At 42.8% G+C, this 21955-nt stretch overlaps 1 protein-coding gene across 2 annotated transcripts in view; it reads left to right on the forward strand.

Annotated features, from left to right (window-relative positions):
• The first annotated feature begins 1261 nt into the window (after positions 1-1261).
• MTOR (mechanistic target of rapamycin kinase) overlaps positions 1262-21955 on the forward strand; it is a 69849-nt gene continuing 49155 nt past the window's right edge. Inside the window, exons 1-29 of one of the 2 annotated variants that reach the window (XM_031062329.1) lie at positions 1385-1578; positions 2236-2399; positions 2764-2872; positions 4156-4388; positions 4737-4937; positions 5662-5796; positions 6220-6495; positions 6820-6928; positions 7730-7916; positions 8099-8227; positions 9029-9273; positions 9991-10206; positions 10833-11038; positions 11545-11667; positions 12011-12100; positions 12187-12279; positions 12772-12906; positions 13236-13365; positions 13561-13811; positions 14642-14683; positions 15773-15859; positions 16421-16588; positions 17782-17894; positions 18355-18517; positions 18772-18864; positions 19530-19676; positions 20463-20605; positions 21208-21370; positions 21485-21630. In XM_031062329.1, coding sequence (XP_030918189.1) covers positions 2280-2399; positions 2764-2872; positions 4156-4388; positions 4737-4937; positions 5662-5796; positions 6220-6495; positions 6820-6928; positions 7730-7916; positions 8099-8227; positions 9029-9273; positions 9991-10206; positions 10833-11038; positions 11545-11667; positions 12011-12100; positions 12187-12279; positions 12772-12906; positions 13236-13365; positions 13561-13811; positions 14642-14683; positions 15773-15859; positions 16421-16588; positions 17782-17894; positions 18355-18517; positions 18772-18864; positions 19530-19676; positions 20463-20605; positions 21208-21370; positions 21485-21630 — 4253 coding nt within the window. In that variant the 5' untranslated portion in view covers positions 1385-1578; positions 2236-2279. Of the gene's footprint in view, positions 1306-1384; positions 1579-2235; positions 2400-2763; positions 2873-4155; positions 4389-4736; positions 4938-5661; positions 5797-6219; positions 6496-6819; positions 6929-7729; positions 7917-8098; positions 8228-9028; positions 9274-9990; positions 10207-10832; positions 11039-11544; positions 11668-12010; positions 12101-12186; positions 12280-12771; positions 12907-13235; positions 13366-13560; positions 13812-14641; positions 14684-15772; positions 15860-16420; positions 16589-17781; positions 17895-18354; positions 18518-18771; positions 18865-19529; positions 19677-20462; positions 20606-21207; positions 21371-21484; positions 21631-21955 lie in introns of those variants that run through there. The other variant, XM_005427476.3, reaches the window with a different exon arrangement.

A 21955-nucleotide genomic window follows, 5' to 3' on the forward strand; every position in this document is an offset into this window, starting at 1 on the left:
GGGGGCGCCGCCATTACCCGCCCTGCGAGACCGCCAGCCTGCCCGGCCTCGCCACCCCCGCGGCCCTGTGCGAAGAGTTCCGCACCTGCCGGCACCGCCCGGCGGACAATTTAAAAGGAAAATGAAGCGGCCCACGGCGTCATGCACGGCGGCGAGGGGCGCTCACCCCGGCACACGGCAGCACCACGATTCATGTCAGAGCCGGCACGGAGCGCCCGAAGCCTGGCGCAGACACAGCCGCCTTGGCCGCTGGCACGGGCACGGCCGGACATATTTCAGCGGAGCACAGGGGGACGGCAGCGCCCCGCTCTCCCTGCGCATGCGCACGGCGCACTCAGGGCTCACGCCCGCGGCGCGGCTCGCGCTGGGAAGGACCTTAAAGCCTTAAATCTCATCTCGTGTCAGCTCCTGCCATGGCAGGGACACCTTCCGCTGGCCCAGGTTGTTCCAGGCCCTATCCTACACGGCCTTGGACACTTGACACCTAAAGCTTCTCTGGGCAACTTATGTCAGAACCTCCCCAAACATTTTCCTAACATCTAAACTAAATTTCTTCTCTTCTAGTCGGAACCCATTCCCCCTTCTTCCTGGTTCAGGGTCCCTCCTTGCATGCCCCTCCAGATACTGAAAGGCTGCTCTGAGATCTCCACATAACCTTCTCTCCTTCCACAACAGCACCACACAGCTCGGTGTCACTTGCTGAGGGTGCCTCAATTCCATTGTCGCCGACGAAGTTGGTGAATACTATCAGCCCCAGTACCACCCCTGAGGGAAACCACTGGTCTCGATGCGGAGAATGCGCCGCTGACCGCAACTCTCTATGTGCGGCTATCCAGCCAGTTCTTTATCCAACGAATGGTCTATCCATCAAATCCATGTGTCTCCAGTTTAGAGACCAGGATGTCATGCGGAACAATGCTAAGCGCTTCACACAAGCCCAAACAGATGATGCCGCTTGTTCTACCCTATAGCCATGCTGCAGCCCGGCCATAGCCGGCACTTCACGGAGGGGCGAAAGCCGGCATCGGGTGGGCGGGCCTACTGTGTAAATCCAACCATTCTATTGGTTAGATACAGTGCCACTCAGCCACTACTGCCTTGATGATTGGTCAAAAAGCGACTGTCCTTGCGGGTTCTTGGGGAAGGGGCGGAGCTTCGAGCACTTCTTCCCCCTTTCCCTTTTCCTATTGGTCAGATATGATGCCGATCATGGCGTTCCCGGGATCCTATTGGCCAGTCGCGACTCGCCGGCGCTGCAGGCGCGGCGGCGGGGCCCGGGGCCCGGAGTAGGGGAGGCGGCGGCGGGTGAGTGAGAGCGGCGGTGCCTCTCATCATCATCGGCTCCCCTTCCCCTCACCTCCCGCTTCCTTGTCGCGTCCCGCCCGCTGCGCTCTGTGGCCCTGAGGGAATCCCAGGAGCTGCCCCCGGGCTGGGTGGATGGGCAGCAGCACCCCCCAGCTGCTCTTTGATCCGGGGAGCCTCTGCTGGGCTCCTGCCAGCAGCCACCTCGCCTATGGTCCCGCTGGATGGCTGTGACCGCGTGTGGAATATTTGGGGAGAAGCAGTTGAAGTTCTGGTGTTAGTGCTTGGTTTGGTCTTACACAATCTGAATATCGGGGGGAGGGGGGGAGTGTCAAGCATCTGAAATATTTTTGACATAAAGAAAGGCTCCTGAGAAAGTTTGTTTATGTGTTATGCTAGGAAACCCCGTGTTGCATTGATTGGCGTTGCTATAACTGGACTTCCCATCTCTAAATATCTGCTGGAGGATGTAACACTTGCCAGTGCTGAGTCTTCCTTGTGTTGGTGTAACACTGAGGTTTCTGTGAAGAAACTTGGATGAAAGTGTTCAGGGAGGGCATATGATAGTGATATAATCCTGGGAATGGTTGTGCTTACTTATTATAGGTGATTGCAAACCCTAGTTTCACCCTGCTGGTTTTCAACTGTTGCATTACCCTTGATTTAGGATTAGATCACCCTAGGGGACCTGGCCTACTGTGCTGTATTTTGGTATTTGAGGAGCTAGAGAGCATATAGGCTGGGGGTCCTGATATGGGGTGATACAGTTTTATCATGGAGTGTAATGCCTAAGGAATACAGTCATTATTTGTAATTTTATAGTCTACCAACACAGCATCTTTATGGGTATTTTGAGAACAGTCAGGTGGGACAGCCTTAAGAAAGAAGCTCGGGGTTTTCAATTCAAGCAGTAAAAGATGTGTCTCTCTGAAGAATTTACAGGACTTGATGCCCCTGAGCCCCAGCACAGTGCCACCATGTCGGGTACTGTGTCCATTCTCCAACAATTTGCCAATGGCTTGAAGAGTCGCAGCGAAGAGACAAGGGCCAAAGCTGCCAAGGACTTGCAGCATTATGTCACCATGGAGCTGCGTGAGGTGAGTGCTACCAATGGAATTATTTATCCTTGTGTAGGGTAATGGGCTGGGTGCCTTGGCAATGGAGATTTTTGGAATATGGAAGCTGGTCTTAGGGAGGAGATGGAGCACAGCAGAGAGCTTATCTTTGCCCCCTGGCATGGAGGAGAGGTCAGCAAGTTGGTGACACAAACGGGTAGTCAAGTACCAGAATAAATAAACTTGCTGCGTATAGGTCACAAATAAGAGAAACTATTTTGAGCTTGTAATGTATGGTTGGTTTCATTTCTTTCTGTTTAAGTGGCATAAGAAGCGTTGTCTTTATGGAGGTTTTGGAGCGGGAGGGAGAATGCTGAAAGCTGATTTGAACTTTTTGCTTTTACAGATGAGTCAGGAAGAATCTACCAGGTTTTATGATCAGCTGAACCATCACATATTTGAGCTGGTCTCTAGCTCTGATGCAAATGAAAGGAAGGGTGGCATTCTGGCTATAGGTAAGTGAAAGTGCATGATGCTTCTGCTGAGTTTTCTCTTCATGCAACTATCTTTAGGGACAGATTTTCAAAAGGAATGAGCTTTTATAGTTGGGGCCTGATGTCTAACAGCTCAGGATACTGGGTGTGTTCTAGTTGCTGGCTCTGAAAATCTGCATGAAGTGTCAGCATGGGAGCTACTGAGAGTGGCTGAGAACCTGGTCCTTAATGGGCCCTGAGCTCTTCTGGGAGTTGAGCATCAAATGTGAATGCTGAGCACATGAAAATTCTGTTTTGGAGCTCAGCTGAGAATACTTTGTGCTTTATATGTTTTAGGGTAGGCTGACTTTCTCAACTCTCTTCCATCTGGAGAGATTCTTATTATTTAAATTTACCTGGCTCCATAACAGCAACTTCCATCCCCAAGAGGAGCTCACAGAGCTTCTGCTTTGATTCTGATCAGCCTCTCCATTAGTGGCTCTGGCTGTGTGCTCCCTGAGGTTGCAGAGCTGCCTGAATCCCCACTCTTGGGGAAGTCAGCTTGCATAAATACTTTGCCTTCCAGACACATAGCCTGTATTGTAGCAGTTACTTCTTAAATAGCCAAAGAGATGTTTATGGTTTAGGCTCATAGACATAAAAATCATCCAGTCCCAATGTGTTTGAAGGCAGTGTAAATCCCTTAGAGAAGTCTTTATTGATAACATCAGGTTTTAAGCTGACAGTATCACATTCAAGTTGTTTTGTGAATTTAGTGATGTTGAAAGGTGCCAGCTTGACCACCCTGGACACTTTATCTACAAAACAAGTACAGCCCAGGCACTGGCAATGACAGCTTCTGCCATGCTGGTGTCTGATGAATTGCCTCCACCCTTGCCTGGAGAGACTGTCTCTAGGACTGAGGAGGAGAGCATTTCCTTGGGCTGTTTAGTCTTTGACTTTTCTTGTGAGGTGGACTAGCTACAGTAGTTGCATGCAGAGGGATGTCTTTCTGTCAGGAATGAGTCTGTGATCTCAGGGTGAATTATTTTTTTCCTCTTCTAAAACTAAAAATGGGGAAGATTTATGAGGCTAATAGACACATTTTTCCACTCACTTAAACAGTTCAGGCTCAAAAGAATGGTGGCCCTTTCTTGTGCTTGGTTTTATTTTTCTTGTGGATTTGTCGTTTAGGGGGGGTTAATGGGAATCTTTAAGGAACGTGTAGGGAATACTAGCTGCCATCCAGAATACTGTCTGCCTCACTGACTCTTGGGGAGAACTGCAGCACATGAAAACTGCAGCATTGCTCCCTTTCTCTGCAGCAAGTCTTATCGGTGTTGAAGGAGGTAATGCCACCCGTATCGGCAGGTTTGCCAACTACCTGAGGAACCTCTTGCCATCCAATGACCCTGTTGTAATGGAGATGGCTTCCAAGGCTATTGGGAGGCTTGCAATGGCTGGTGACACCTTCACAGCTGAGTATGTGGAGTTTGAGGTGAAACGAGCTCTGGAGTGGCTGGGAGCTGACAGGAATGAAGGTCGTAGACATGCAGCTGTAAGTGATGCCTTTTTTGTTGTCATGAAATAGTTGGGATTAGTGAACAGTGGTAGGAAATATGCACAGAAATCTGCAGAAAAGCTTTGGTCAGGGTGGGAATGGTTGCCAGTCCATGTCTGAGAGTCTGCAATGCCCTCATGGCAGACAGAGTGCTGCTTCATTGCTTCTCCATTAGCCCAGTGACTAATGAAGACAAAGACACTGTTATGCTAGGAATTGTCAGAGTGTGGGGATGGAAAAGCTCACAGACATCCACAGTCTAAACAAATGGTACTGCACTGTAAAAGTTATGAGGTTTGTCTCTGTGTGCTCATCTTTCAGATCGTTACTGTTTCCCTCCTGCAGGTCCTTGTCTTGCGGGAGCTGGCAATCAGTGTGCCTACCTTCTTCTTCCAACAAGTGCAGCCATTCTTTGACAATATATTTGTGGCTGTGTGGGATCCCAAGCAGGCCATCCGAGAGGGAGCTGTCTCTGCCTTAAGAGCCTGCCTTATCCTTACCACACAACGGGAGCCAAAAGAGATGCAGAAACCCCAGTGGTACAGAGTAAGAAAATAACTTTGTTTTGAAGCAGGCCCTAATAATGCAATACAGATGTTGAAGTGCCAGTTTTCAGAAGAGCTGGCTAAGCTAAGAACCTGTCACCTTTGTCAGTTAAAAAACTGCCTCTCCTTGAAAGAGTTGAAAATATAATGGTTTCCAAAGTGAGTAGCTCCTTTAGCTTGCTGCTGCAAAAATAAGCAAGATTTAACTGCTTCAAGATTACATTGCTCTATCTGCGTCTCATCTTCAGCTGTTGAACTTGACCTAGTTTTATAACCATGCAATTATCTAGTGTCATCTCTTACTAACAGAGGGTTTTATTAGTGTAGATAAAACATAAGTGTGAAAGATAAGAATTCTTTTGTCTGAACCTTTGCTTTGCTGCCATTGTCGCATGAATTCAAGCTTGGTGATATCAAGTAAGTTTTAGGCAGTGCAGTCAAATGTTATGAATTTGGATTTCTTGTAATCAAGTAAGTGCTGCAGATAGTGATGAAGCTGATACTGTGCTGTTTGATTAGTGCTGTTGAAAATGTTCTGCAGCAGAGTCCACAACTTTTGGGTGAATCAGAATTTTGTTGCATTATACTTCTTTTATTACTCAAATGAGGTTTGTGGCTACTCTTGGAAAATTCAGAATGTCACTAACTCTTGACAGACAGTACTACTTCATTTCCACAGACTTTGTTTCTGCATTGTCACTGAGATTTTTTTCTTTTCCCCCAAGCATACATATGAAGAGGCTGAGAAGGGCTTTGATGAGACTTTGGCCAAAGAGAAAGGAATGAATCGTGATGACCGAATCCACGGTGCCTTACTGATCCTCAATGAGCTAGTGAGAATCAGCAGTATGGAGGGAGAGGTGAGCAAAGGAGCAAGGGGGTGATTATGGGCATTGATTGAGAGTGTATAGCAACTCTGCAGGCTGTGCAAATATCCCATAGTGCTGCAGTGGGGTTGTTGGGTGGAAAACTCATCTGAACATGGAGTCGAGCATTAAAGTGTGTTAGAGAAATAAAAGGGACAAGTTTGGGCTGAGGAGGTAATAAGCTCCAATGGAAAGTCTATTAACTTGATTAAATACAATGAAAAATATTTTTTCTATGTAATGAGGATTCTCTTACATGTTAGGTACTCGAATATTTTTGCTGGATTTTACTCAGTTGTTATTTTACAGCCATTTAAATATTGATTATACAGAATGCTATTCAGGAGATTTGGGTAATACTGTACTGAGAGTATCTTAGTTACTTTTTACTTTTTAATGTTTCTCTACTTTGTCCAGCGCCTTAGAGAGGAGATGGAAGAGATCACTCAGCAGCAGCTTGTGCATGACAAGTACTGCAAAGACCTGATGGGCTTCAGTACCAAGCCTCGCCACATCACTCCCTTCACAAGCTTTCAGTCTCTTCAGCCCTCTCAGTCAAATGCTTTGGCTGGTCTCCTGGGTTACAGTGCTCACCAAGGAATTATGGGTTTTGCAACCTCACCTGTCCCAGTAAAATCTACGTTGGTAGAAAGTCGATGCTGCAGGGATTTAATGGAAGAGAAATTTGATCAAGTATGTATTTGTTCTTCGACTTGTCTCTCAACATTCTCAACATCTGTTCTTGCAGAGGAATTGTACTCTGTGTTTTATTTAGCAGGCAATACCAGCTAGTATTGAACCGAACCTTCAAAACTCAATATTTACATGTATTGTGGCTTTGTCACTGTCTGTCTTGGGGCAAATGATTTATTTCCTTTGGAAGCAGTCTTGATTATCCTTTCCTTTGAGGGACTCTGAAACCAAATGTCAGTAGAACGCCTAAAAGCACATAGGTAATAAACATTTGTGTGTTACTGCCAATGGCCATCCTCTAAAGCCTAATCTATTTCCTTCCAGGTCTGCCAGTGGGTTCTCAAGTGCAGAACCAGCAAAAATTCTTTGATCCAGATGACAGTTCTCAATCTGCTACCACGACTGGCCGCTTTCCGTCCCTCAGCGTTCACAGGTGACAAGACAAATGCTTGGATGTTAGAGATGTTGCTGAATTTGGGCTGGAAGTTACCCAGATGTCTTTGGTCCAGATGAACTTGTGCAGCACACCAAATGTGGTGCTTGTCTGATGAGCACATTCCTCTCTGGGAAGACAGTCTTTTGTTCTGAATAAGTGTGACTTCATAGCTGATGCCAAAATATTGCTCTGATGAAGAAAATAGATTGAAATCTATTTTCAGAATTTGGTGATCAATACCATAAAACATAAAAACCTCCTTTTTCTGTCTTCTCCTCAATATGTCAGACTTAAAGGAGAATTCTCTCATGCTCTGACTCAGTATATGCCAAATATTATTAGAGTTCTCTTCCTTTTTCTCTGTTGCATGTGCTAGGAAATACCTGCCAGCTTTAAAGTGGTTTAGTTGATTTATCAAGCAAGTTTAGGAGAGTATCACAGTTGGAGGCAAGTCACCAAGCTGCTCTTAGTGAGTTGGAACAATTTTTGCCTTAATTATTCCAAATTTCCAATCAGTCACTATGAAACCAAGATGCTTGGATCTTATATGTGTATAAAACCTGTTGCAGTGTTTTATAGCTCTTTTATTCTGGCGATTTTTCTTTTTAAAAACAAAGCCTTCTGTAGTATGAAATGTTTATTATATGGTGACATGTTTGCCACTGGTCATATCAGCAAATTTAATATTACTGTGTCCGTTTTCTAGTTTTACACTTGTAAAGATTTAGTTGGAAATGTTATGCAGCTGTATAAACCTAAATGAATTCTAATATCTGTATTGTTTTCTCTTGTGGGCAGCTGATCAGTATCTTCCAGACACCATGAATCATGTTCTCAGTTGTGTGAAGAAGGAGAAGGAGCGAACAGCAGCCTTCCAGGCCTTGGGTTTGCTTTCTGTGGCAGTGAGGTCTGAGTTTCAAGCTTACCTACCAAAAGTCCTTGAAATCATAAAAGCAGCTCTTCCCCCAAAGGACTTTGCCCACAAGTAAGTATGTGAAAGTTAGAGGAAGAAATGGAAACACTTGCTCTTTATATAATTTTTGTAATATGGATCAAATTTTTATATTAAAATCAGAAGTGTTTCTGTAAGACTGATAACACAGAAGGAGGATGAGGAAAGATATTTGAAAAATAGCAGCTCCTTGTAATTTTGTGATCCTTTTCCAGGAGACAGAAGTCTGTGCAGGTTGATGCCACAGTCTTCACCTGCATTAGTATGCTGGCACGAGCCATGGGACCCAGTATCCAGCAGGACATCAAAGAGCTTTTGGAGCCTATGCTGGCTGTGGGCCTGAGGTAAGCATAAATCTGGTTTGCTGATTGCTGCAGGATGGCACTGTCAGCTGTACAGAGTGAGATCTTAAAAGTTTTCAGATTGATAAGGAAGATTATTGCTTTTAAGTAGACATAAGTGATCTTTCAGAAGATCACTATAGCTGTCTTAGAAGAATGGTATGTTTTAACTGTTAATGTGTCTGTTATTTAAGAGAATTCATATCTCAGTAAAGAAATTGTCTTGTAGAACAGCTAGTCCAAAAGTATTCTCTTTCATTTTCCACTATTCAAACACATTTGGCAGCAACCTGTGAAATTTCTGACAGCATCTGACAGCCAGCAGACTTGTGCCGTATCAAACTGGCAGAGGAGAGCTGAAGTGCTGAATATTTGCTCCTGGCTTCTTTCACCTTTGTAGCTGACAGTTCTTACTGGAGGAGCTAATTAAGTTGTTAGTATGGAAAGGTGTGGAAAAAGTTTTTGGGTAGCACAAGGCTGTTTAAATTATATTGTCATCTGGAAGTCAATTTACTTGCTTTTTTGTTTAAAAAACATAAGTGTAAGAAGTAATTTAGATTTGTAACAGTTTTCTAGCAACACTGGCTAATGTAGTGATGTGTGCAGCAGTCCTGGGACTTTGCTCACCCAGTTTATACAGTAAGGTCACCTCATGCCTCAGTCCACACAAGGATCCTGTGCTCTGCTTGCAGGTGTTGCTCTCATGTGCAATCTCTGATTGGCAAAGGCATAAATAAACAAAAAGGTGAAATATGCATATCATTGTTTCTTTTCTAATGATTTTTGCTTGCTTCTTGCCCTCAGCCCTGCTCTAACAGCTGTGCTGTACGACCTGAGCCGTCAGATCCCACAGCTGAAGAAGGATATCCAGGATGGGCTGCTGAAAATGCTCTCTCTTGTTCTGATGCACAAGCCTCTGAGACATCCAGGCATGCCAAAGGGCCTTGCCCACCAGCTGGCCTCCCCCAGTCTCACCAACATCCCAGAGGCCAGTGATGTGGGGAGCATCACCCTTGCCCTGCGCACACTCGGTAGCTTTGAGTTTGAAGGTGAGAGGTATCGCCAGCCGGGGGCTGTACAAATCACAAACAGGACAGGACTGCTGGGAACGTGCCTTGAGCTGTTTTATTTTCCAGCATCAGTCTCATTACATGGTTATGACAATGGGATGATGCCACCAGCTCACATCCCAGGCAGCAGACCAAGAACTTAATGTTACAACTTACTTTAAAACTTTTTTGACCAATCACACAAAGCAAAAGCATATTGACAGTAGTTCTATCCAATCACTATTAGCACATGAACCTTTGGTTAAAACAATGCTTGCTTATTTCTAATACAATACCTGCTTGTAAACCTTAAAACACAATGCACAGAGCTTCATTATTAAGCTTAAAACCTCCTAATATCTCGCTAGATAAACTTTTCTGCAGCTTAAGGAGTTATTCTAGACAAATGTTATAACACAGACCATGTTCTATTTGTTCTTACTTTTCTACTTCTTACATAATTTTTCTGCTGACCAATCTTATGGCTACTGCTTAGCTCTAATCACAGTTCTGCTGTCTCTGAAGCCTGCTTTCCCAAAACCCTCTGATTTTATGGTGAAATAAGGAAGGAGGTGGCAAGGGCATATGGGATAGAAACAACTGGGACGTTGGAGTAGAGTACAAATAGCAGAAAAATTCTTTAAACTCCTATTCTCTGGTAAAACTGGTAACTGAGGTGTAAACCTGTGTTTTAACCACCCATTTTTCTCTTTTCAGGCCACTCCCTGACTCAGTTCGTTCGGCATTGCGCCGATCACTTCCTGAACAGCGAGCACAAGGAGATCCGCATGGAAGCCGCCCGCACCTGCTCTCGCCTGCTCACACCCTCCATCCATCTCATCAGTGGCCATGCCCACGTGGTCAGTCAGACAGCAGTGCAGGTCGTGGCTGACGTCCTCAGCAAACTGCTTGTGGTGGGAATAACTGACCCAGGTTAGTGTGGGATCCAGAGAAAAGGGCTCTCCTACCACATGTTAATTTTATCATGTGAGCAGGTGATGATGTTATGAATACAAATAGAATTTGGAATAGAATTTGAACATATTTGCCACGGAACTTAATCTGTCACTCTTGGTAAATTAGAAAAATAAGTCTCCCATTTTCTTTTTCGACATCTTGATTTTTGAGGTAATAATAGAACAGTAGTGAAAAATGCTCCAGATGTGCCCTTGGTAATCCTTTGAAATAAGCAGAACACTGAGACTCCTTTTGCTGCTGTTCTGGGTCACAGCTTTAAATTTTGTAGTTTGGGAAGGAGTTGATCCCTCTTGTTGAAATTTTTTACTTGATTTTTTTTTTCTTTCAGTTGAACTCATCTCAGGTTGCCACGTAGCGTCCAAAAGTGACACTTGCAGGTGCAAGGGATTGGCACTGTGCTGACTTGGTTATTGGGGCATGTTGAGCAGCACAAAGATGGCTGACCCATCGTGTTTTTTTGTGTGTGAAACACTGATATAGTGTCTTGCTCTAGGGAAGCTGTTGTGAAGAACTTTTGAGGAAAGGCAAAAAAAGTGACAGGAATTTAGTGCATTTAAAGAGAAAATAATGTGTTCTTGCAGACCCTGATATACGTTTCTGCGTGTTGGCTTCTCTGGATGAGCGGTTTGATGCTCACCTTGCCCAGGCTGAAAACTTGCAAGCTCTGTTTGTGGCCCTGAATGATCAAGTGTTTGAAATCCGAGAGCTGGCCATCTGCACTGTGGGGCGTCTGAGCAGCATGAACCCTGCCTTTGTTATGCCTTTCCTTCGAAAGATGTTAATCCAGGTGAGGAGGAGGGATTCCTGCAGGGAAAACAGAGTCATTGATATTGAGACTAAGGTGGTGTTAAATAACTGGGCTATCTAGCTGTAAATGCATGGAGAGTGGGGGGAATCAATTTTGGAAAGCAGTTATTGCCCAGCTTAGTGGGTTTCAGCAGATCTTTCTCATGATCACTGGTTGGACTGAAGTTCTGTGGATGTTTTAAAAGGGAAAGGAAGGACAGCAGTTGTTATTTCACCCCTAGTCATCATACCAGAGTGCTTTCCATCTCTGTTGAGGAGTAATGTTGTGTGGTGCTTTTGGGTGAATGCATGGTACCTCTTTGTAAACAGAGATTTTGGAGCCATCACTTTTATGCTAATTAATTTTAGCTTAATTTAGGATAAATGATAACAGCGTGAATCGTACAACAGCCTTTACAAGTACTGAGTTGTGACAGAAAGAAATGCAAAGAATTTTTACCTGCCTTTATTTTTCTGGTTTGCTTGCTTGCATTTTCTCCTGTGCAGATTCTAACAGAGCTGGAACACAGTGGTGTTGGCAGAATCAAAGAGCAAAGTGCCAGGATGTTGGGTCACCTGGTTTCCAATGCTCCACGCCTCATCCGTCCCTACATGGAGCCTATCCTGAAGGTAGAGTCTCTACATTTCCTGGTGACTTTGGAGTGAAGTGACACAGCAAGTGGTAATGTGACCCTCAGGAGCTACAGTTCTTTTGCTTCATCATAGCAGGAAAGAAAACAAATGTACATCTACAAATCTACATCTAGAAATGGTGTAGATGTTACTCACAGGAAGGCACGTGGGTGACAGTTTAGCCCAATTTAATTCCAGATTTGCATAATGTTTATGACACCCAAGTTTCTTTTACTGTTGAAATTCTTACTATGATTGTGGGGTCAGGTGTAAACAAAAGGAAAGATAATTTTGAGTACTCTTTAAACATATTCTGATTTGTCCCACTGTCATCCACCAGGCACTGATTGTGAAACTGAAAGATCCTGATCCAGATCCCAATCCAGGTGTGATTAACAATGTCCTGGCTACGATAGGGGAGCTTGCACAGGTAGGGATATACTGAGATACCTCTTTGCCATGCTTGTTAAGGTTTTGGGAATGCTAGATGAAGGATGAATTTTTGTCTTTCAATAGGTCAGTGGGCTGGAGATGAGGAAGTGGGTGGATGAGCTCTTCATTATAATTATGGATATGCTACAGGACTCCTCCCTGCTGGCTAAAAGACAAGTAAGTGTTTACATCTGTGCTAAACTTGACCATAAATGTGACCATAGCTGTAACAAAATATCCACACATCCCATCATAGCTGCTAAAATGAAACTTTAAATCACTCAAGTCTCTAGTGGAGTTATAGTAATAGTACACAGGTGAGGGTTTACAGTGCCTGCTGTGACATAGTTCAGAGCTGTTAGAGGAAAAAACAAGAAGGAAAAGAAAGCTGTTTTTATTGGAAGTCTTGGACTCACTGAATTGAATGTTTATTTGAATTGTACCTCTGAGTGAGAGCAATTGTGACAGCTTGAGATATTGTTGATTGTTACTTTCTTTACTATTGCTTATAGAAAAACGTTCTTTATAGAGGCTTTCCAACCATGGACTGTGATTTGCAGTGTGATCCTTAAATGCTCAAAGAAACTTTACAGAAGTTGAATGACTGATGTATCAGAAGGCATAATAAATTCCCTGGTCAAAACTAATCTTTGGGCTTCATCTTTGCAGGTGGCTCTTTGGACACTGGGGCAGCTTGTGGCTAGCACTGGTTATGTTGTAGAACCGTACAGGAAATACCCAACTTTGCTGGAGGTGCTTCTGAACTTCCTGAAGACTGAGCAAAACCAGGGCACCCGTAGAGAGGTATGAACATGAAACTATCACACTAACTTAGCAAAGCTGTTTGGGAAGAGAGAGGTGCCAAATAAATGTGCCTGCATAGATTTGAGGCAGGGAGGAGGGGAATGTTGTTCTGACTTAGCAAAATGCAATAAGCAGAAATAAGAGAGTGCATGTGTTAAGTTAATGAAATGGCTTCCGGAAGCTGGATGGAAAGCGCTGTTTTTTCCAGGCACTCACTTTCATTCCAATCTTCCCTCTTAAATCATCAGGATCTTTTCAAATATGGGGGTTGAGTGTTGTCTTTGGCCATAGTGATGCAGTTCTGGTGGATTTTCTTTGTGTCTTTTCAGGCTATTCGTGTCTTAGGGCTGCTGGGTGCTTTGGACCCTTACAAACACAAAGTGAACATTGGCATGATCGATCAATCACGAGATGCTTCAGCTGTTAGCCTCTCAGAGTCCAAATCCAGCCAGGATTCTTGTAAGCTAATCTCAATTTCTTTCAGATTGACAGCTTTATCATTTACAAACAGATCTTGACTGTTTTGTTGCCAGTTTGTCTCTTCTTCTTAAAGAATTGTTAGTGTACATGTTTTCAACTTACGCCTAGGTGTTCCTGAACCCATATTCAAGGTCTTTTAATACCTAGCTCATGACACTGCCTTCTTTCTCCTAGCTGACTACAGCACCAGTGAGATGTTGGTGAACATGGGCAACCTCCCTCTGGATGAGTTCTATCCAGCTGTCTCTATGGTGGCACTGATGAGAATTTTCCGAGACCAATCCTTGTCCCAACACCACACTATGGTAGTTCAGGCCATCACCTTTATTTTCAAATCTCTTGGACTGAAGTGTGTGCAGTTCCTGCCCCAGGTCATGCCAACATTCCTTAACGTGATCCGGGTGTGTGACGGTGCCATCCGAGAGGTGAGTGTGCCAGGGACCACTCCTGCCTGTTCCACTGTATGAAAATAAGAATCCATTTCCTTGGAGAGACTGTGGCTGGCTTTGGGCATTGCTGTGCTATGTGTTGATGCCAAGCACACTGCAGAATGCTTTTTCCCTTCTGTGAGCAATTACTGGAATGCCCAGTGCAAACAATTTCTCTGCTTTTTATTGAAACGGCTGCTTCTGAGCATAATCCTTGGAAGGCCAGTGTTTGATTCTGTGTTTTCACCAAGCTGTTCTTGTTCAGAAAAACACCTGTGCAGCTACCAGATCTTTCAATGATCTGTGTTAATACTCTGTGGCAAACAGTGTTATTAAACAATAGGGGTAGATTCTTCAAATTTCTGATGCAGTCATTTACTTTGGCTCATCTCTGAGAAGGAAAAATCAATTTGAAACAGTTTGCTAACATTTAGAGCAACATGGGTGGTGATTCCACAGCAGTGCTTTCTCTTCCTTCCCACTTAATGTGCAGTTATAGAAGGAAATGAGAATTGTGTGAAGATGATGATGGGCTTAAGGTTCACCTAACCAGAGATGGCTGTTGTTTGCCAAGGCTCTTCTTCAGGCAGCCAAAAGCTCTGGGGTGTGAAGGGCAGTTTGCACTTGTTATTGCTGCTGTGTTTTATAGGTGCTCCCTTAGCAGAATCCCAGCTCTGCTATAGAACTGCTGTTTTCTCCCAGCCTGAACTACTACTGAGATTGTAAGGAAAACATCTCGTGTCTGGGTTGTCTGAGGTTCTAGACCTGACTGATCTAACTTGCTTGAAAGCTATGCACTTGTGCACACTCTGTTTAAAAATTTTCAGGTAAAAGAAGATGGTGAAAGTGTACTGGGGAGAAGAGCTGAGGTGGGTAAGCGTGACATAAAGCCTAAAAGAGGAAGGTCCTTGTCCTGTATGTAAGCATCCTCTCACTACACCAAAAAATAAGTGCAAAACAGGAGCTCAAAATTCATCTTTGGTAAATGTATGTGTACTTTCTGGCTAAACAAGCTGAGATTATTTCTTATTTAGTTCTCATGAAAGTGTTATCTCTTTTTATGAGCTCCATGTTGTATTTTGTGACTGTAGTCTTCAAAAACTGCATGAAGAAATGAAATTTAGTAGACAATAACTTATATTTTCCTATTTTTTGTAGAGAAAATAAGACTATCTACATCAAAGCGATTTAGCCCACGTGATTTCATACCAATTTAAAGAGTAAATTCATTGTCACAATTGGATGTTTAGGATTGTATTGTGGTGGAAGGAATTGCAAAACTGTCAAAGTGTATCCAAATAAAATTGTCTAAGTCAAAATTCTTCTTGGTGGTGAAGAATGAATGGTGTAATCAACCATCTTTTTAAAAAATGCAGTTTTTCTGGCAAGGACCTAACTGAGTTCCCCAGTAACTTTTCACCAATATATCTTGTGGGGGATGGGAAAAAGTACAGGAGTATCTTAAAATGTGTGTCAGTTTGGTTTTCAGGCAGGGGGAAAAGACTAGGGGCTAAATTTTTGGAAGCATCCTTCAAACATAAATTACAATGCACTGTAATTGAGGTGTCTGTTCTTGCAAGTCTGTTCTGACACTGTAGGTTTGCTGGGACTTTATAAACCCCTGTTTGTGTGCTTAACTGCCTGAGGCTTGGAGCTTGCAATTTTTTTTTTTTAATGCAAGCTGGGGGGAAACCCAACCAATAAACCCAAAATCACTTTTCTTCCCACTGCCCTCTTAAAAATCAAAAATAAAAATTAATCCAAACCCCATAAAAACCCACAAAACCGAAACTGCTGAGCTGAAGCTGCCAAGAATTTAGCCCCAGATTTTGAGCACATGGGAGCTATGCATGCTATTTGTTTCATAAATGAGCTCGCAATTGCCTGTGAAACTCTTTACCCAGTGGCTTTGATATTTGGATAAGCTACACTGATTATTACATATTTCTTCCTTCCAGTTCCTGTTCCAGCAGCTAGGAATGTTGGTGTCCTTTGTGAGAAGTCATATTCGGCCCTATATGGATGAAATTGTCACCCTGATGAGAGTGAGTGATGAGTGATCTTTATGCCAGTAGTTTACTGTCACAGATAGGTGGACAGTCTTTTTCAAATAACTTATCAAAAGTATCAATTACTTTAGAAGTTCATACGAAATGTAGAGTTGCATGTATTTGAAGTAATAATTGTATTTTGAAATACCATTTATTTGAAGTTACAATATACATACATTATTGGTGGTAACTGAAGTAAGTGTAGCTTCAGGTTCTGATAGTGACTGCGTTTTTTCAGCACTTGGATTTTGTGCACTTAGTACTTTCAGAAACATGGTTTTAGCAAGAGATACCTGGAGTTCATAAATCGGTCATTTCACATAATTTTCACTAAATGTTTGCAAACTTGTACAAAAAGTCAGTTTTCCAGAGGTTGTTTTCAACAACTATAAATGTACTGGAAGTGCAGTGTTTTAAAACCAGAAAGTATAGTCCTTCCTTGCAATCTTGAATTTATCTACAGACTGTCTCCTACAGCTTGCTTTTCCTGTAATTGGTACAGCTCAGCTGAACAACTGCTGGATTTTTTTTCCCTTTTTTTCCTTTCTTCTGTAGGACTTCTGGGTCATGAACAACTCCATACAGAGCACAATTATCCTACTGATTGAGCAGATTGTGGTAGCTCTAGGAGGTGAATTCAAGCTTTACCTGCCTCAGCTCATCCCTCACATGTTACGGGTCTTCATGCATGACAACAGTCAGGGTCGCATTGTGTCTGTGAAGGTGAGTGGGGCTGCAGTGACTGCTGTGCTGTGGGCACTGCCCAGGCAGGTGTGTTCCTTGGAGCCTGCCATGCTCAGCAGAGCTCCTTGCTTGTGTGTTGCACAATCAAATGGGACAGGTGCAGTTTGGCAGTGGCTTGGTGTGAAATGATGCAGACAGTTGTTTAAAGTGCAGGGTTGAAGAAACTTCTCACTCGATACTTATCGATGATATTTTTGTTTTCGACGACGGGGACAGAATGATGTATTTGATTCTGTTTTATTAGAAGGTTAATTAATTACTTTATTATATTACATCTAAACTGAATTTGCTAAGCACTTAACTCTGCACACAACAGAATTTTGTGACTGTCAGCCAACAGTCCTGACACACACACACACTTGGCCCTGATAGGCCAAGGAAACAAACACCATCACTTCACTATCACTGTCTCCTTACTGTATTCTACTTTGGCACAACACAGACACAGCAAATGATAAGAATTGTTTTTCCTTTCACTGAGGTTCAGAGAATGTGAAACCCAGAAATATTCTTGGGAAGAATTGTGCCTTGCTTTTCTCTGTGAAGAGAAATGTGGTGACTCATACTGACTTGTTTACAATGGATGTCATCCACTGGGTCCTTTTGGTTGAAGGCTTTGATTCTCCCCCTCTATTCTACTCTTGTGAGACCCCACTTGGAGCATTATGTACAGTTCTGTGTCCTCAATGTAAGAAGGACATGAAACTGTTGGAGCAGGTCCAGAGGAAGCCACAGAGTTGATAAGAGGACTAGAGCACCTCCCTTATGAAGACAGGCTGAGAAAGCTGGGGCTTTTCAGCCTGGAGAGGAAAAGGTTGTATTGAGACCCACTATGTGAAAGGAGCTATAGGGCAGCCAGAGAGAGACACTTTGTCAGGAACTGTAGTGACAGGACAAGGAGTAACAGGTACAAACTGAAAGAGAGGAAATTTAGGTTAGCTATTAGGAAGACATTCTTTACTGCATGGGTGGTGAGATACTGGAACAGGTTGTGCATGGAAGTTGTGGATGCCCCAACACTGGCAGGGTTCAGAGTCAGGTTGGATCTGGCCTTGAGCAACCTGGTCTAGTAGAAGGTGTCCCTGGCTATGGCAGGGGGATTGTGACTGGATGATCTATAAGATCCATTCAAACCCCTTGACATTCTAGTCTTCTGTGATTTTTCTCTCCAGCTTCTTAATGCAATCCAGCTCTTTGGAGCTAACCTGGATGACTACCTTCATTTGTTACTACCTCCCATTGTAAAGCTATTTGATGCCCCAGATGTCCCTGTGGTGGCTCGCAAGTAAGTGCTGGTGGCTTTGCAGTCTTTCTCCTTGTAGTTTTACCTGTGATATCCAAGTTCTGCAGTGGCTGAACATTTACAATTAAATACCACTTAGTCCCTTCCTCAGCTTTTCTGTGTTAAACCTGTGGAAGGTTATTTTTGTTTGGACATTACAGCAGTCTTACTAATTTTTTTGGGTTTGTTGGTGGGTTTTGGTTGCTTTTCTTTGCTTGGTTGGTTTGGGTTTCTTTGTTGTTGTTATTTCTTTAGGGTTTTTAAAATTTTCTCATTCTCACCTGCCAGTATTTTAGTCACTTGCAAACTGTCCTGCAAGTCCTAGCTGCTTTAACAGAGTTCTGGTGGCTTGTTTTTCCTATTGTTATTAATCCTAGGAGGACTGAGCACTTTAATAATTTTTCTTATTTCTTTCTTAACACTCTGAAAGATAAGTTCTTCCCTCTTTTTGCTCTGACCTAAGAGCTGCTCTAGAAACAGTGGACCGCTTGACAGAGTCCCTGGATTTCACGGATTACGCATCACGGATTATTCACCCCATTGTACGAACTCTAGATCAGAGCCCTGAGCTAAGAACAACTGCAATGGACACCCTCTCCTCTCTGGTGTTCCAGCTGGGAAAGAAGGTAATATTATTCTTTGGCTTGAAAGCTCACAGAAAGAGTGACTGTCCCAGAAATCAAGGCTTTAAAGTTGAAGTTTTTTAATGTACTCATGGATTTCCAAGAGAGCTGATTTTTCTCTCTTAGTTGCTCCTGGAATTGAGAGTTACTGAAATCAAACTGTCAGAATTGGTTTCTCATCAATGAAACAATGTGATGGAATTTTACTGCTCTTGGTGCCACTGAGTAAAAAGTTTATGATTCATTCCCTTTTACAGTACCAAATTTTTATCCCGATGGTGAACAAAGTCCTGGTGCGACACAGAATTAACCATCAACGCTACGATGTTCTCATCTGCAGAATTGTAAAGGTAAACTGACAGTTGTTTGCACTTTTGGGATATTGTCATGTTGAGACAGATGTAGCTGAACCCTTCACCTGGATTTACTCATGAAATGAGGAGTGGTTGTTGCTCTGTTTCTGTGTTAAGTGCAGCTTTTTAATGCAACTTTGAGGTAACAATGGGAAATTTTTTGTCTACTGATATTAAATATTTCCTACAGAAAAATCATAGCAAGTTCTAGGGAAGAACTTAGACTTGTAGCCAGTGTCATTACTATTCTTCTCTTAAATGTGGATTTATCCTATTTTTCCCATAGTGTCAGGACTTGAGGAGACCTTGTTATCTCAGTATTTTTTGTGGAATGTCTTACATTTTAAAAATTTAGTAACTGGTTTACAATTTGTGTGGAACAAGCAACTAGCAAGTCAAATAGGCAATAGTGCTTGTTTCAATGTACATTATTTTGGCTTTTTATACTAGGAGCTAAGAGTTCTTGACAGTTACTTTGAGTAGCAAAGGGATTTTGTTTAGAGTTCTCTGGCTTATAAGGTGTAATCTTTATAATAAAACATGGTTATTTGCTTCATAGATTTGGCTGTAAGATTTTGCTGCAAGTGCTCTTTTTTTTTGGCTTGTCAAGAATTGCTTTTGTATGTGTGGGTGTGATCCTCACTATAAACCAATTATTGTAGGGTTACACTCTTGCTGATGAAGAGGAGGATCCCCTGATTTATCAGCATCGAATGCTGAGAAGCAACCAGGGAGAAACTTCAGCCACTGGTCCTGTGGAAACAGGTCCCATGAAGAAATTACATGTGAGCACCATCAACCTGCAGAAGGTAGGACTAGAGCCTTCATAGTGTGAATTTGCTGCTGAAGGGATCTAATGTGTCACACTGAAGGAGTTTTATCTGATGCATCTGAACTACCTTTGTTTATATTGCTTTTATGTTGCTTTTCTCTTCTGTACAAAACTGACGTCAAAGTAGTGTCCGAGACTCTTTAAAATTAGAAGGTGCTGAGCAACTTCATAGCCATTCACTCCTATCTTAAAAGTAACCTTTACACTTGCTTTTTAAGTACAAACAAGACTTTCTCGATCACAATGAATAATCTCTTGCCAATAGACATCTTTTTCAGAGCCTCTACCATTTTTGTATTTTTGCTTTTGCTCTTCTTACATCCTAGTTTTATATTTTCTTGAAGGCAGAACTTAACAGCTAAGCACTGGCTAGTTTGAACAGTACGTGCATGCAGCACACAGTTCAGTAATGGGATGGATTGGTTTGAAAATGCTGGACTTAAAAATGTAATTCTGAATGCATTAAGTATTTTTAAGCTGATGTTTCAACAGGGTCTTTAGCTCAACATGTATTTTTGCAGAGAAAGGATTGTTCATGTTAAATACTTGCCATGTCATGGCAGGAATACGTTTAGGGAAGATTTCTTAGACCTGAGACTTAAGTACTGCAGATTATCTGGTAAAGGTAATGGATTTCAGGAAATTGAAAAGGAATTCTCAGCATGTGGTTTGGAGCTGTAAAGAAGTAATGCTGCCTGCTGATGGATTTCTTGTGCTCTTGGATAGTGCTTTGTTTGGTGAATTATCTTCCTTTGTACTGCAGGCCTGGGGAGCAGCAAGAAGAGTTTCCAAGGATGACTGGTTGGAATGGTTAAGGAGACTGAGTTTGGAGCTGCTGAAAGATTCTTCCTCACCATCCCTGCGCTCATGTTGGGCCCTGGCTCAGGCCTATAATCCCATGGCTCGGTACAGAATTTCTGGATTTTTATCTCACTTGAAATGACAGATGGAAGCTGGATATTATAAGGCAAAAAGAAGGTTATTTAGAAGCTAGTAGGTTTCATAAATAGAGACAGTTCCTGCTTTGGCATAAATCAAAGAGCCAACAGCTTGATTTCATTTCCACCCTTCCTAGTTGGCTGCCCCATGATGTGCACAAAATCTTTCATTGAAATTCTGCATGTTAGTCCCGAAAGAAGGTAATGCAGATAAGTGAAGCTGGAAAAACATCAGAGTGTGAAATATTTGTATTGAGTATTTACTGTGGGGAATAAAAATGAATCTGAGTGGGATAACTGCAGTGATTTTTTACAACCAGCACATTTGGAGAAACTTTGGTAGCATATGATGGCACAATATTTCTATTATTGTAGTATACCAGCCTATTCTATATTTTTAAATGAAGGTTTCGCACAAGTTAGCTTTATCAAAACTAATCACTGTTTATTTCAGGCAGGCATGTAAGGGTATTTTTTAGCTCTCTTTCTCGGGGTAAGAAGGTGAGGCCACTGTCAAACGCTTTTTCTCATGATTCCCCACCTCACACTGTCTTTTGTGTTCCTCCCCAGAGACCTCTTCAATGCTGCCTTTGTTTCATGCTGGTCTGAACTGAATGAGGACCAGCAGGATGAGCTGATCCGAAGCATTGAGCTAGCTTTGACTTCTCAGGACATTGCAGAAGTCACTCAGACCCTACTGAACTTGGCAGAATTCATGGAGCACAGTGACAAGGTAGAGATGCTGTTGGGCAGCTCATTCCAGTGCTATTTTGGTGGTTATTCTGTGTGGAGTTCATGACTACTTTGTAATACTCATCCTGTTTTTGATGTGTGTGCTCCTTCCCAGGGCCCCCTGCCTTTGAGAGATGACAATGGCATTGTCCTTCTGGGGGAAAGAGCTGCCAAATGTCGAGCTTATGCTAAGGCCCTTCACTACAAAGAGCTGGAATTTCAAAAGGGTCCCACCCCAGCTATTCTGGAGTCTCTAATCAGGTAGGACCACAACTGGTGAGATTTCTGCTCTTGCAGTAGCTACAATTTAAGATACCACTAGGATTAATCTGGGCAGTTCTTAGGACTTCACTCTGCTGCAAGATGTTGTTAAACTACTTGAAAATGTGCAATTTTAGCTGCTGAGTTCTGTCTACTGTGTGGTTAAAACTGTGATAGAAGCCCAGGGAAGTTTTGCAGGAAAAAGTTCTGATTCTCCTCTCTCACCCTTCCAGTTCACTATGGAATGTCATGAAATGGCTGCAGCTTAAATGAGACAGATTTCTATACCTGCATATAAATAAGTCAGAAAAGGTGAAGTTCTTAA

The sequence above is a fragment of the Geospiza fortis genome, unplaced genomic scaffold, assembly GCF_000277835.1.
Source record: "Geospiza fortis unplaced genomic scaffold, GeoFor_1.0 scaffold132, whole genome shotgun sequence".
NCBI lineage: Eukaryota > Metazoa > Chordata > Aves > Passeriformes > Thraupidae > Geospiza > Geospiza fortis.